Below are 14,286 nucleotides of genomic sequence, written 5' to 3'. Positions count from 1 at the left end.
GGAACTGGCTGCGGGAGCTCATAATGAGGGTTCGCGCCCTCGGGGCGGGAGCGGGCGCGTTGCCATGACAGCGGCCAGCTAGGCGCGCGCCCGGGGGCCCACCGCCCCCGGGCGCGCGCAGCCTCACCCCCGCCCCGACCCCCCCGTCGCTGAGCGCACCCCCCCCCCGCCCCCGACTGTGGGAAGGGGCCGGGCCAGCCTCCTGACGTCTGTGCGGGGCTCGGAAGATGGCTGCGGAGCCCAGCACGGGGCAGTGGCTGCGGCGGTGGTGGCGGCGGGCGGGGAGCGCGGCGGACGGGGGCTCCGCCTTGCGCGTGGGGCGCTGAGCGGAGAGGCGCGGAGGAGGCGAGGGCGCACGGGGGACTTGGGGGACAGCTCGGCGTTGCCCTTCTGCCACCCGCCACACCATGGGCAGCGCGGAGGACGCAGTCAAAGAGAAACTGCTGTGGAACGTAAAGAAGGAGGTAAAGTAGGAGCAAAGACCCCCGGAGACTCACGTCCCTGCCCGCGCTGCCCGGCGGGGGAGGACGCGGAAAGGTCCGTACCCCCCCCCCCCCCGCCGCCGCCGGCACCAGCGCCCGCGGGCCTGGGCCGGGCGGGGGCGGGGTCCTGGACTGGCTGCGGCTACCGGCTCTCTCCCGGATCTGGGGCAGCACCCCTCCGTCCGAGGAGCCAGGCCGGCGCTCCGGCGCTTGTTTGCTCCGCGATCCCGCAGTTCCCCGCCCTGTGACGGCAACAGCGCTGGGAGACCAAGGTCGGGGGAGGGGTGGTGGCGATTTCTGGAGAAGTGGTGCTGCCCTTTCATTGCCCAAGCCGAATGGGCAGGGGCGGGGCCCCGCGAGGGCCTCAGCGCTAAACGCGTGGTTTGGGGGCTTAGCTCTGGTTTGCCCTACACCCAAGATTCAGGGATCCCTCTGGGAACTGAATCGCGGCTGCAGGAGGTTCGTCGCACACCTCGCTGCTTCTCCACGCCCACCTCCCTACCCAGAGACCATGGTTGGGGGGGGGGGGAGGTTAAGAATGCTTTTTTTAAGACTCAAGATTTTTTTCCCCGTTTAAGGATTCCCGCCCCACCCCAAATGTCAGAAAGAGAAAAAAGCTCTCCCCTCTACTAACGTCCTTTACCTTGACCCTGCCCTAAAGCCCATTTCAGTTTCATCGTGTTGGTTGGGGGGGGGGGGGGCGGGTACCCATATGAATGACTCACCGCACATGAGAGCTGGAGAGCTCAAACCTGCAGTATGGATTAGAATGGATTAGGCCTCGGGAACCATGAACTCCTTGCAACTACCTTTGTGGCTGTCTTCTACCAGATGTGCAAACTCCATGAGGGCAGGAAACCAGTCTGTTTTGTCCACTATTCTGTATCCAGGACCTGGCACACAGTAGACATTCAATGAGTGTTCGGTAAATAAATCTACTGATTTTAGAGACTGCAAGATCTGTAGGGATGTGTAACCTTGGAATACTCTGGACCTAACTTTGTGTGACTTGAAGAAGTTACTTAACCTGAGTCTTATTTTATTCATCTCTGAAAGAAGGATGATGATATGTATCTCATATATTAAAGTTTGCCATAATGGTTCCTTTACCTCTTCCTAGAATTTCAGGATTGGAGAAGACTATGTGTTCTCATAAACTCCTGGAAGGCCCTAGATGGTTCTCCTGCATTAAATGTGGCCTGGCTACTGTGCCCTACCTAACATTTGTGCCCTTCCCTCTTGTTGGCAAAGTAGTTAAAATCCTCACCTTTCCAGCTGTGTGTGAGAAGCTGCCTCACCTCTTTTGTGTGAAGTGGCCAAGAAAGCATTTTAGATCAGGAGGACATCAAATCAGCATTTCAACTAAACCCTGGTCTCCCCAAGCAAAAGGGCAATCCCAAGTCATAGTGATTATCCTCGGGAAACAAGCAGTCTAGTGACAGAGGCTCATATGAACAGTATAAACAAGAAGAAAAAAGTAGCCATACCTAAACCATGGATGGATGTGCTAGGATTGTTGCTGTGCTCCAAATTTAGAGTTGGTCAGGGACGTAGGAAAGATTTCTGATAACATGATTCTTTTTTTCAATACTTAGAAGGCTTTTTATACTGCTCTAAGAATGATTCCTAAACAAATATGAGAAATGCCCAGAATATGCCACAGCTATGTATATTACCTGACAAAGTTTAACCTGCTCTGAATTCTTAGTTCCCTTCTCCCTTTAGCACTTGATTTAGAGAGAAATATATCCTTCCTCTTCCACAAGTAGAGGAAGTGGGGATAATTGTAGGCAAGGCTGGACTTTCAATACAGAATTTCTGATATAATTCTAGAGTCATCTGTATGTCCTTCTAACCCCCAAATCTGCCCCACCGGCCTGTTTCAGATGCCCGCAGGTCTTTAAACTGTGACTTTATGCTCTGTTTAATACAAACACCGCTTGGCAAGTAACCTAGGAAGCTTTTAACAATTTAGAGTGCAGGATCAATCTGATTCCCCTCTACCTAACTGCTAACTGTGAGCAGTTTCAATAGGGAGAAGCCTCCAGGTCCTCCCTACCTCCTCTGCAGGCTTTAGAAGCTTTACCACTCTCCAAACTGTACAGTCCTCAGCAAGGGTCTTGGGAGCAAGGGCAGCATCGGAACACTGTATGCCTTGTCCGAAGAATGACAAAGACACGCTCTGCCCAGAGCTTACTTCATATAAGATTTTACAGTGGGGTTGAGGTAATCCATCTCTCTAATCTCCAGTATTAGTATCTGTTTCTTGGCAAATTCCCCCAGGACATCAAAAGTGCTTGACTTCTATGTTGGGAGCAACTAAAACCTCATACATTGCTGATGGGAGTGTAAATTGGTACAACCACTTTGGAGAGCTATTTGGCAAAATCTAGTGAAGTGGAATATACATATCAGAAATGTCTTGTCTGGAAATATAAATGCAAAAAATGAGCACCTATGTTTACTAAAAAACATATTTTTAATGTTCATAGTAGCACTATTCATGACAGCCCCAAATTAGAAACTACCTACGTACAGTTCATTGTGTGTTAACATAATGGAGAATGAACAATCCACAAGTACATACAATGTGAACACATCTTATAACCTATAAAGAAATCCAGTCACAAAACACTACACACAGTGATTTCATCTATCAACAGTATGAAAACCCGTAAAGAGACTCTATGCTGTTAGAAGTCAGGATAGCACATGTCCCTGAGGAGAGTAGTGAGTGGAAGGAAACATGACAGTGGGAGGTGTTCAGGGATGCTGGTCACATGTTCTGTCTCTTCATCTGGATGCTGGTTTCACAGGTGGATTCAGCTTGTGAAAATCCATCAGGCTGTGTAATTATGACATATACCCTTTTCTGTAGTTTTATGTACATCAATAAAAAAGTTGTGTGTATGTGTTTTTTAAAAAGGGCTTTCTTAAAGACAGATGTAACTGCTCATCTTACAAGGTACTTGGAAACTTTTATATCCATGTAGGAACCCAAAACATCAGGGTTCTATCTAGACAGAAAGAAGGCTGGGCTTGCAAGCGTGTGGAGAGTGTCTCTGAGGCCTGGGTGAACGTTGAAGAAGTAAATGAGGGGCAGGTTGTTTATCTACAGCCTATAATGAGCTAGTTTGTTCCTAACGGACAGTTTGCCCAAAAGCTCTTCTCCAGCTAAGTGCACATGAGCAAATGGCATCCTGTCCGTCTTCTCCACAGCAAGGCACTTCCTCCTGGACTGGAACATCTGCACTGATTGCTTGGTGGATGACATCTCTCTTCCTGGTTGCCTTTCCAAGAAGACGCTTGGCTTCCCCACCTCTCCCATCCCTATTTACTATCTAATCTGCAAGTAGAATAGGAGATAGACCAGGAGAGCGGAGCCAAGCTATTTACTTGCCCACAACCCTTTGATCAGAAAAATCAGTAAGATGCTGCCCGTTTGTCCACAGGTGAAGCAAATCATGGAGGAAGCTGTCACCAGGAAGTTTGTGCATGAAGATAGCAGCCACATCATTGCTCTGTGTGGTGAGTGACTGGGGGCAGTGGGAAAGAGGGTTTAGAACTGAGGACACTGTCCTGGGGCCAGGGAAAGAGGAGTGCTCAGGTTTAGTAGTTTTCAAATGTGGCTACAAATTAGAATCAGCTGTGAAGTACTTGTGCTCTCCCTGGGCCCTGTCCCCAACCTACTGAATTAGGATCTCCAGGGCCAAAGGATTTGTATATGTATTTAGTTCCCTTGGTCTTTAGTATGCATGTGAGTCACCCAAAGAACTTGTTAAAACACAGATTCCTGGGTCCCAACCCTGGAATTTCTGATTCTGATAGGTCTGGGGTGGGCCTGAGAATTGGCATTTCTGACAAGTTCACACATGGTTCTGAGCTGCTGGTCCAGGGACCACGCCTTGAGAACCACTGACCTAGGTGATTCTGGTCTGGGAACTGCTGCTCTGGTTTATGTGTAACTTTGGGGAAGGGTTTGTGTTTCGGAATGCTTTCTGTGCCACATCTACTTTCTTTTTTATTTAAAAAAAGTTTTTTAACATTTATTTATTTTTGAGAGAAAGAGACAGAATGTGAGGGGGAGAGGGACAGAGAGAGAGGGAGACACAGAATCCGAAGCAGGCTCCAGGCTCTGAGCTGTCAGCACAGAGCCTAATGCGGGCTCCAACTCACAAACTGCGAGATCATGACCTGAGCTGAAGTCGGACGCTCGACCGACTGAGCCACCCAGGCGCCCCTCAACTTTCTAACTAATCCCACTTGTGTTGCTCTGGCATTCTCAGTTCTCCAGACCCTGGATTGGGGGCAAAACAGCATGAGCTACAACAGGAGGGAAACCCAAAGCCTTCCCACCTTAAAAGGGAGAACGTTGGTAATAAACCATCACTTCCTCCTCTCCTGAAGACTTCTGCCTTTACAGGGGCAAGCTAGTCTCTATACACAATAGAGTTTTCTTGGATTTCCAGGACTTTTATCTTCCGTTCAACTCCCTCTCTAAAGAACAGTTTGCCATCTCTGTGTTGTTTTCCTTGGCTTCTGAGATTGGTGTTGGGAATTTGTGAAGAGAGGCTGTGTGTTTCGGAGTGAGAGGAGCAGACAGTAGCATGGTGAGGCATATAAAGCTGCCTGCCATCAGTCCAGCAACAAATGCTGTGAGTCCACCATGTGCTAGATCCTGTTTCCGCATAGGGAAACAGCAGTCACAAGATGGACAGAGTCTCTGCCCCCAAGGGCTTACATTCTTTGGGGACAGAAGACACGTGCACACGTAAATATATCCTGTATGATAAAGGTGTGGAGAAAATAAAAGCCGAGAGATAAGGGACAGCTATCGGGAAGAGATGGCCTGTGGACCCAGCCTGAGTGACACACTGATGCAAGTGAATCTTGGTGCTCTGCTAAGTTATCTTGGACAAGTTTCTTAGCTTCCGTCACCCTTAGTTTGCTCTCCTAAAAAAGGGTGGTGATTCCTACCTCAAGGAATTTTTGGAGGGATTGAGATGATGCATGAGAACATTTCTAGCATTGGAAGAGCTCAGGAAATGTCTGTCTTTCCTTCTCCTTTGGATGTTGAGGATGAAACTAGGTTTGCAGGATTTCAGTTCCCAACCCCTCCCTTTGGGTGTTTCCTGGTTCTTTGAGATATGTTATGATTCTCAGGGTTACAAGGAACAATCTAATCTCACCTTTTCTCAGGCAGAACCTATGTTAGGGGAGAAGCATGGTAGTCTTTCAGTAAGTGGCTTTGAAGAATATTAGACCCCTACTCCTTTCCACCTGTGTTGTGTGCTCCTAACATTAGCCACTATTTGTTGTTGTCACCAGAAGGGCTTTGCTGGTGGCCCAATTATGCATGGCTTAATTCCTTATCCAGAGCACATTCAACAAACACAGAAAACAGAACAAAATAGCGCAAACAGCTTGTGCATGGGCGCCACACGTGGGTGGCCAAGGGGGAATAGGGGAAAGAGAGGCAGAGAGAAAAGTTGTGGGTATCTCACATTCAGGCCAATTGGGATGAGAAGAAACTGTCAGCTCTCCTGTGATCATTGCAGAGGCCCCCAGGAAGCAATGGAGCATTTGCTTTGCTTTTGTATCTTGCCTAGAAGCCCCCCCCACTCCCCCCCACCCCCCCAAATCCCCCCCCACCCGGGGCTCTTCCCAGCAGGCAGGGATATTACCCTCAAAAGGAATGCTGCTTCTCCTTTCAGCCAGTTTTGGTTGCTGAAACAGACCAAGGGTCTATGAAATAAACCCAAGTCTCCAGGATTGTAAAGTCAGCCCAGGAGCAAGAGGAGCCCCGTTCTGCTGGATCTCAGGAGGTGCTTTAGGTCTGCTAGTGCAAACTTAAATAATGTCTACAGTCAGATGGAAAAGGTCCACACGAGAAGCTGTCTGGGTGTGACACTGCAGGCAGTGGTGGTGGGGACTGGGGTGGACTGAATATTGCTTGCCACTATTCAGCTCCTGCAGGAATGCCAGCCCAGGCTTGCCATGGCCTTTGTTTTTTTCTTAAGAGAAGACAGAAGTCTGGGTTTTTATATGAAATTTCCCAATTTTTATTTTTTTAATGTTTATTTATTTATCTTTGAGAGGAAGAGAAACACAAGTGGGGGTGGTGCAGAGAGAGAGGGAGACACAGGATCCAAAGCAGGCTCCAGACTCTGAGCTGTTACTGCAGAGCCCGATGTGGGGCTTGAATTCACGAAACACGAGATCATGACCTGAGCCAAAGTTGGTTGCCTAACCAACTGAGCTACCCAGGCACCCCTGAAATTCCCCAATTTTTAAAGGCTAATAACTAATTCCCATTAAAAAAATTTTTTTAATGTTTATTTCTTTTTGAGAGACAGAGTGTGAGTGGGAGAAGGGCAGAGAGAGAGAGAGAGACACACACACACACACACACAGAATCCCAAGCAGGCTCCAGACTCTGAGCTGTCAGCACAGAGCCCGACACAGGGTTCGAAGCCACGAACTGTGAGATCATGACCTGAGCCGAAGTCAGACATTTAACCGACTGAGCCACCCAGGTGCCCCAACCAACTATTTCCCATTTTTATATACTTTATATTTATTTATTTATTTTGAGAGAGAGAGAAAGCGCGTGTGAGGGAGGGACAGAAAGAGAGGGACACAGAGAGAGTCCCAAGCAGGCTCCACACTGCCAGCATGGAGCCTGATGTGGGGCTTGAACCCACAAACCTTGAGATCATGACCCAAACTGAAGCCAGACGCTTAACCAACTGAGCCACCCAGGTGCCCCAACTAATTCCCATTTTTTAAAAATCTGTGGGCCAAACAAAAGGCATCTCTGAGCCTCTGCCAGTCGGCTCCCCCTGCCTTGGGCTCAGTGCATACACTGAGGAGAATGCTAGCAGTAGGGGCTGTCAAGCTAAGTATAAAGCTGTATAAAGCTAAGTCAAGCCCACAGGGAAAAGGAATCCTTAGGCTTCGTCAAAATTGGTATTCGGTGGTGAGGTAAATCCCAGTTTGGGTTCAAAATAAGATACGTTTAAAGCAGTGATTATCAAACTTTTTTCCTGTCTGCAAGCCGTTTACATGCATCACACAGTAGAATCGTAATCAGGGATTCTTGGGAAGAGGCAGGGAAGAATAGGTAAGTATTGATGGAAAACTCCATCCCTCTGGCATTTTGGAGATTCTAATATGTCAGTCTCCTTCACCCCTGGGCAAATGCTCTGAAATGAATTTCTAGTCTAAAGTAGATCCAGTCTTATACTGACTGGGTTGTGCTATTGTCCTGGCCTTGTCCAGAATCCAGCATTGTTCTGGAAGGAATTGGAGTGCAGGGAAGATGAGGAGAGAGGTGAGCAGAGCAGAGGCTGTGGAGGCTGGATCAACCACAGAATGGCCACATTTCCTGGAGTTTGGACAGTACTGGGGCCCTGGGCCCCTCTACTCTGCCCTGGCCCCTCTGTTCTTGGCAGAGGAGGGCAAGGCCTCGGCAAGATGAGCTCCTCTGAGCTTCCTTAGAATAGAGACATTTGAACTGGAAACAGAATCTTCCTGGAGAGCCTTAGAAAGGGAATTGAGTAATCCCTGAGTTGAGTCCTGACCCTGGGCAAACCCAGGAAAGTTGCACCAGACCCCTGTTCCTATTATCCACAGGAAGAGGGAGACTCCCAGGACTGGTAAGAAATGTGTTTTGCGTGTGCGTGTGTGTGTGTTGTGGTTGTTCCTAAACCTGTTTGTCCAGAAGCTGGTCAGGCTCCTATAGGTAGAAACCTTGTGAGGAAATCTTGTGTGGAAGCTTTGCTGGCAACCCCTGGTTGGCAGGGAGTGGTTCTCTGTGTGCTGTTCTCCAACCACAGAGCATGGCTGTCAGAGGATCCGGCCTATGTGACTGCCCACTCCCACAGGCAGAGGCTGAGGCTTGGAGAGTTAAGCCCAAACCTACCACTGATACCACCTTTTTGTCTTTAAAAAGTCTTGTCAAGTTTGCATTTTGTTCCATGATATGGTCTTTGGAACTTTTATTAGTATTATTTTTAAGTTTATTTATTTTGAGAAAGAGGGAGAGCATGCATTGCAAGGGAGTGGACAGAGAGAGAGAATCCCAAGCAGGCTCCGTGTCCATCAGTGAGGAGCCTGACATGGGGTTCGATCCCATGAACCATGAGATCATGATCTGAGCCAAAATCAAGAGTTAGATGCTTAATCGACTGAGTCACCTAGGCACCCTTGAAATTTTTATTTAAATGTAAAGACTTTTGAATCAAATTAATTCTCCTTGTTTTCCCTGTGGCTTCTTAAACCTCCAGGTATAGTCTGATATCTCCTGCCACCCCCTCTCCCCAAGGGCAAGGTGCTTTTAACTTTTGTTTGTGGGAAACTCAAGGTTAAAGTAAACAAACTGTCCCAGCTTTAGCCTTTCAACTTTGCATTCAAAATAATAATACACATGCTTTAAGAGAACTCATTCGCTCTCTTCCTGAAGTAATTCAGGCATCAACCCTGGAGCACCAGAGAAGCCATCATTTCTCTGGACCTGCCCTTCCTTCATGTCTGGGTGTGGCTGCCTCCACAGTATTTCTGTGTGCTCTATTCTGATTGGGTGCTGAGTTTGGATTTTAAAGTTTGGTGGGTAGAGCAGGTTTACAGAGAGGTTCCTGGCACAGCAGGTTCTCAGACTCTCAATGTCTCCTCTCCCCAGAAGGCATTGGGATCAGAGCCCAGGGGGGAGTCAGCCCTGCCCCTCAGTCTCCCGGTTCCTGGCTCTCCCCACACCGGTCTTTAGATCCTCAACCTGAGGGTTGTTGCTTCAGGCTAAAGTTGAGCTGTAAATGGGAGACAGGGGTGGGGCCTATGGAGCTGGGAACGGCATCAGGGCTTTATTAACTACCCGATCCCTGTTGCTAAGCAGCTTTCGTTAGCCTGGAAGGTCGGCTGTGGCTGCGGTGAGCTCCTCTGGGGAATGGCAAGGAGATGCTAATGAGCTGGGTGAGAAACAGGTGCTGTGGAAAGATTGCGTTTCACCTGACATGTTGCAGCCAGAGATACTTTCAGCACATTCTGAGATTCAGGCTCCAGGCAGTTTTTAGTCTGTCTCTTTTCAGTGAAAGGGATTCCTTTTCTCTTCTTCCCACCCGTACTGAATCAACAGCTCACTCTCAGGATATCTGCCTTCTGCCCTCCATCTGGAAACAATCCAGTAGGAAGGAAGGCCCTCTGGGGAAGTGGCTCCTCTCACCCTGTCTTGGAGCAAAGCTGAGGGCATATGGTGGTGATCAGTAGCTGAGACACTAAGTGTGTGACCATGGCCACAGCAGCCCCAAAGAACTCTGAACCTACCCCGGAAGATTGGTGTAAGGACTAAAGGAGTGACACAGGTAAAGCACACAGCATGGAGCCAGTAGGTGCTCAATAAATGTTGCCATCACCACCACAATGACCCACAGCAACTTTCTTCTTTGTACTTGAAAGTGATCCTACAGGGAGCAGGGATGGGTGAAATTGGTGAAGGGGATTAAGACTACGCTTACCATCCTGAGCACTGAGTAATGTTGAATCATTGTGTTGCACACCTGAAACTAAAATACATTACACTTGAATTTTTGTAAAAAAAAAGTGATGCCTGGCTCAGTTGGTTAAGCATCCAACCAACTCTTGGTCTTTGCTATGGTTATGATCTCATGGTTTGTGGGTTCGAGTCTCAAGTCTGGCTGTGTCCTGGCAGTGCAGAGCATGCTTGGGATTCTCTCTCTGCTCCTCTCCCATTTGTTCTCTCTGTCTCTTTCTCTCTCTCAAAATAAATAAACTTAAAAAAAAAGTGACCCTAAAACCTTCCCCATCAAGTCTCCTAGAACCTTCTCCAGGATTCCATCTGAGAATCCATGATTCTGTGAGGAGTATCTAGATAATTAGAGAAATTTGAACTCTAGGAACTCAATCAGGGAACCTTTATAATATTAGGAAATTTTTATTAATCTTGTAGGTACAGTCAAGGTATTCTATACATCTTTTTCAAAGAGTCATCTTTTACAGATACCTACTGAAATATTTATAGATAAAAATATATAATATTTAAAATTCACTTCAAAATAATCTGGGGATAAGTGAAAAAGTGGTTGGAGGTGATACAGCTGAAACAAGATGGGTCATGACTTGACCATTGTTTGGGTTAGGTGATGGGTACATGGGGTTAATTCTTTCGTCCTCTTTACTTTTGTATATGTTTGGAAGTTTCCATAATGATTATTTTTTAATGTTTATTTATTTTTGAGAGAGAGAGAGAGAGAGAGCACATGAGCAGGACAGATAGAGGGGGCAGAGGATCCTAAGTGGCTCTGTGCTCACAGCAGAGAGCCTGATGCAGGGCTCAAACTCATGAACCATGAAATCATGACCTGAGCTGTAGTCAGATGCTTAACCCACTAAGCTACCCAGGTGCCCCATAATGATTTTTTTAAAGGAGGAGGGGTGCTTCGGTGGCTCAGTCAGTTGGTTGAGCGTCTGACTCTTGATATCAGCTCAGGTTTTGATCTCAGGGTCGTGAGTTTAAGCCTTGTGTTGGGCTCCATGCTGGGTGTGAAGGGCGTGAAGCCTACTTAAAAAAAAAGAAAAGAAAAGAAAGTTGGAAAACCAGGGGTAACGAATGGGAAGAGGAAGAGATAAAGTGAGTATAGACAACTGTCCTGAGAAATTTTACATAAAGGGGACTAGCTAAATGGTTCAATACCTGAATGGGGATATAGGACCAAGGGAGGTGGTATTGGTCGTAGGTGGTTTTTTTTTTTTTTTTTTTTAATGTTTATGTACAAATGGGTAGTATCTAATAGGGAAATATTAAAGATACAGGGAAGAGAAGTGATGTTTGTTGGAATGATGTCCTTGAGAGGTAAAAGGGGCTGGAACCCAGTGTGTAGGTGGACAACCCAGTGTGTAGGTGGCCTTAGGAACATAGCCAGACCATCTGGAGGGACAGAAGAGAAGGCAGGGGATGGGCATGAGGTGCAGGGAAGAAAGCACCAATGTTCATGATCACCTTCAGTGTACTTGAGAAGAAAGCAAGGAGCCTTTTGCACCTCTGCAAAGCCTGTGGCTTGTAGTCACTCAAAACCTACTGAGATGGGACCTGTTCTTTTCCCTAATTGCTGCTGAAGCTCAGAGAGATTTAGTGGTTTGGACCAAGTCAAATAGATAGGGAAAGGAACCAGAGTTTGAACCCACATGTGTCTTGCTCCAAAGCCTGTGCTGCCCAGGAATGGGTCTATCTGTGTAGCCTACCTAGGAGAGGAGCCTTGTGGTGTGAGGTATTGAGGAACAGTTGGCCCTTATGGAGATGTAGTTCACGTCACCAAACAGTGCACTCATGGTGGCCAGAGATACTCCGGGAGACAGCGAACCCCTTGCTGAACTGAGTGAGGCCAACGCTGGCCTGGTCCGTGGGAAGCCATTGTGAGCACTATACACTCAGATTCTGCCCTGCATCTCCATCAGGGCAAAGAAGAAAGGTGTATGTGTTAGGAATTTCATTTCCCTCACCTGCTGCTTTCTGGAATATCAGAGCAGTGCCTTCTCCTCCTAATGAAAGTCTGGAGGGGAGAGTTGCTTTCTTGTTTCAGGGCGTTGAACAAGGCTGACTGCCCTCAAAAGCTGAAGCAAACAGTCAGCGTCACTAATGCAGGCTGAGAGAAAATGTACTCTAGTTACCATAGAAATGCTCATTCCAGGTAGAAGCAACTGTTCCAAATCCCTGGGTGAAATAGCCAGCCAGGGAAGTGGGAAGGAGAGCGGTGGATGATGCCTTGCCTCTCCTTTCTGCTCTTCCCACTTCATCTGCTACAGACAATACACTGACTTCTCCCATTAGCAGTTGGAAGAAGTTCCTACTTAAATTTTTTTTTAATGTTTATTTATTTTTGAGAAAGAGTGAGAGTGAGTGTGAGTGGGGGAGGGGGAGGGACAGAGAGAGAGGGAGACACAGAATCCGAAGCAGGCTCCAGGCTCTGAGCTGTCAGCACAGTGCCCGATGCAGGGCTCGAACTCACCAGTTGTGAGATCATGACCTTAGCCAAAGTCAGACGCTCAACCGACTGAGCCACCCAGGCACCCCTAACGTTTATTTATTTCCGAGAGAGAGAGAGAGAGAGAGAGAGAGAGAGAGAGAGAGAGAGAGAGAGAATGCGAGAGTGCATGCGTGCAAGCAGGGAAGAGGCAGAGAGGGGGAGAGAGGATCTGAAGCTGACTTTGCACTGACAACAGTAAGCCCGATGTGAGGCTTGAACTCACAAACTGCGAGATCATGACCTGAGCTGAAGTTTGGATGCTCAACTGACTGAGCCACCCAGGTGCCCCAGAAGTTCCTATTTAAAAAAAGGCTGCCCATCCCTCCCATTCCTCTATCTGCAGGGAGGCTGCTCCTCTCCTGGCTGTCTTGATTCCACCATCCAAGGCATTCATCTTTTAAAAATTCTACTCTTGGGGAAAAAATTGAAAAATAAATTAAAATTATAAACAAACAAACAAATAAGTACATAAAAATTCTGCTCTTGAAGCGCCTGGCTGGCTCAGTCAGTGGAGCATTAAACTCGAGTTCAGTTGTGAGTGTGAGCCCCACGTTGGGCATAGGTTACTGTTATTTATTTTTATTTTTTATTAAAAAAATTTTTTAATGTTTATTTTTGAGAGAGAGAGTGGGGGAGGGGCAGAGAGAGAGGGAGACAGTGCAAAGCCCAACGTGAGGCTCGAGCCCACAAACCGTGAGGTCATGACCTGAGCCAAAGTCAGACACTCAACCGACTGAGCCACCCAGGTGCCCCTAGAGATTACTTTTATTTTTTTTTTAATTATTATTTTTTTTAACGTTTATTTATTTCTGAGACAGAGAGAGACAGAGCATGAACAGGGGAGGGTCAAAGAGAGGGAGACACAGAATCCGAAACAGGCTCCAGGCTCCGAGCTGTCAGCACAGAGCCCAACGTGGGGCTCGAACCCACGAACCGTGAGATCATGACCTGAGCCGAAGTCGGCTGCCCAACCTACTGAGCCACCCAGGCGCCTCTAGAGATTACTTTTAAAAAGTTGTTTTAAATAAAAATAATAATAAAAAAATAAAAATAAAAATTCTGCTCTAAGTAGTATCCTCAAAACTCCAGGACCCAAAGCAGCCACCTGTCTAGCTGCTCCACCCTGCACTTTCCTCACTTAGGTTCTCTATGGCAACTACAACCGAACTCCCCCGTTGCACAGATGGCAGACGGCAGAGGTGGGGGAGCAGGAGTTACTTTCCACACCTGCTCCTCCCATTACCATCCCTTCTTGGCTCAGTGCCTTGGGCTTAGCCTTCCTGTTAGGCTGTGCTAACTCTGGATATAGTGTCCCTGTATCTCAGCCAACTGGCCTAGTTCTCTGAAGGCCATTCAGTGGCTCCCCCTATTACCAGGCCTCTGGGCTGCTGAGCACAACTTTCAACATAGGTATGTATGTGATAGCCAGGGTTGCTGCTGAGGCTCCCTAGGCTGGCTGAGGACCCTTCAACAATCACTGCTGTGTGTGCTGCACAGCCATAGTTTTAGTCCATTTTTAAAATTTTTTTAAATGTTTTATTTATTTTCAGTGGGAGGTGGAGAGAGAATCTCAAGCAGGCTCTGTGCTGTTAGCACAAAGCCTGATGATGCGGGCTTGAACTCACAAACCATGAGATCGCAACCCAAGCCAAAATCAAGAGTCGGACACTCAACCAACTGAGCCACCTAAGCACCCCAGTTTTAGTCCATTCTTGTGACATCTCAGCTTGTGCTAGCCCACTGAATTGTTTCTCTGGTCCTTGCCCAGC

General features: G+C 47.7%; 1 protein-coding gene across 6 annotated transcripts in view; it reads left to right on the top strand.

The window, feature by feature from the left end:
• The first annotated feature begins 140 nt into the window (after positions 1-140).
• Positions 141-14,286, top strand: part of SGSM2 (small G protein signaling modulator 2) — a 38,409-nt gene continuing 24,263 nt past the window's right edge. For 3 of the 6 annotated variants that reach the window (XM_045490415.1, XM_045490416.1, XM_045490414.1), the window contains exons 1-2: positions 143-464; positions 3,935-4,010. In XM_045490415.1, the coding sequence (XP_045346371.1) occupies positions 408-464; positions 3,935-4,010 (133 nt within the window). In that variant the 5' untranslated portion in view covers positions 143-407. Of the gene's footprint in view, positions 465-3,934; positions 4,011-14,286 lie in introns of all 6 variants that reach the window. The other 3 variants (XM_045490419.1, XM_045490413.1, XM_045490417.1) reach the window with 3 other exon arrangements.

The sequence above is a fragment of the Leopardus geoffroyi genome, chromosome E1 (genome assembly GCF_018350155.1).
Source record: "Leopardus geoffroyi isolate Oge1 chromosome E1, O.geoffroyi_Oge1_pat1.0, whole genome shotgun sequence".
NCBI lineage: Eukaryota > Metazoa > Chordata > Mammalia > Carnivora > Felidae > Leopardus > Leopardus geoffroyi.
This window is presented reverse-complemented; position numbering and strand designations above follow the sequence as displayed.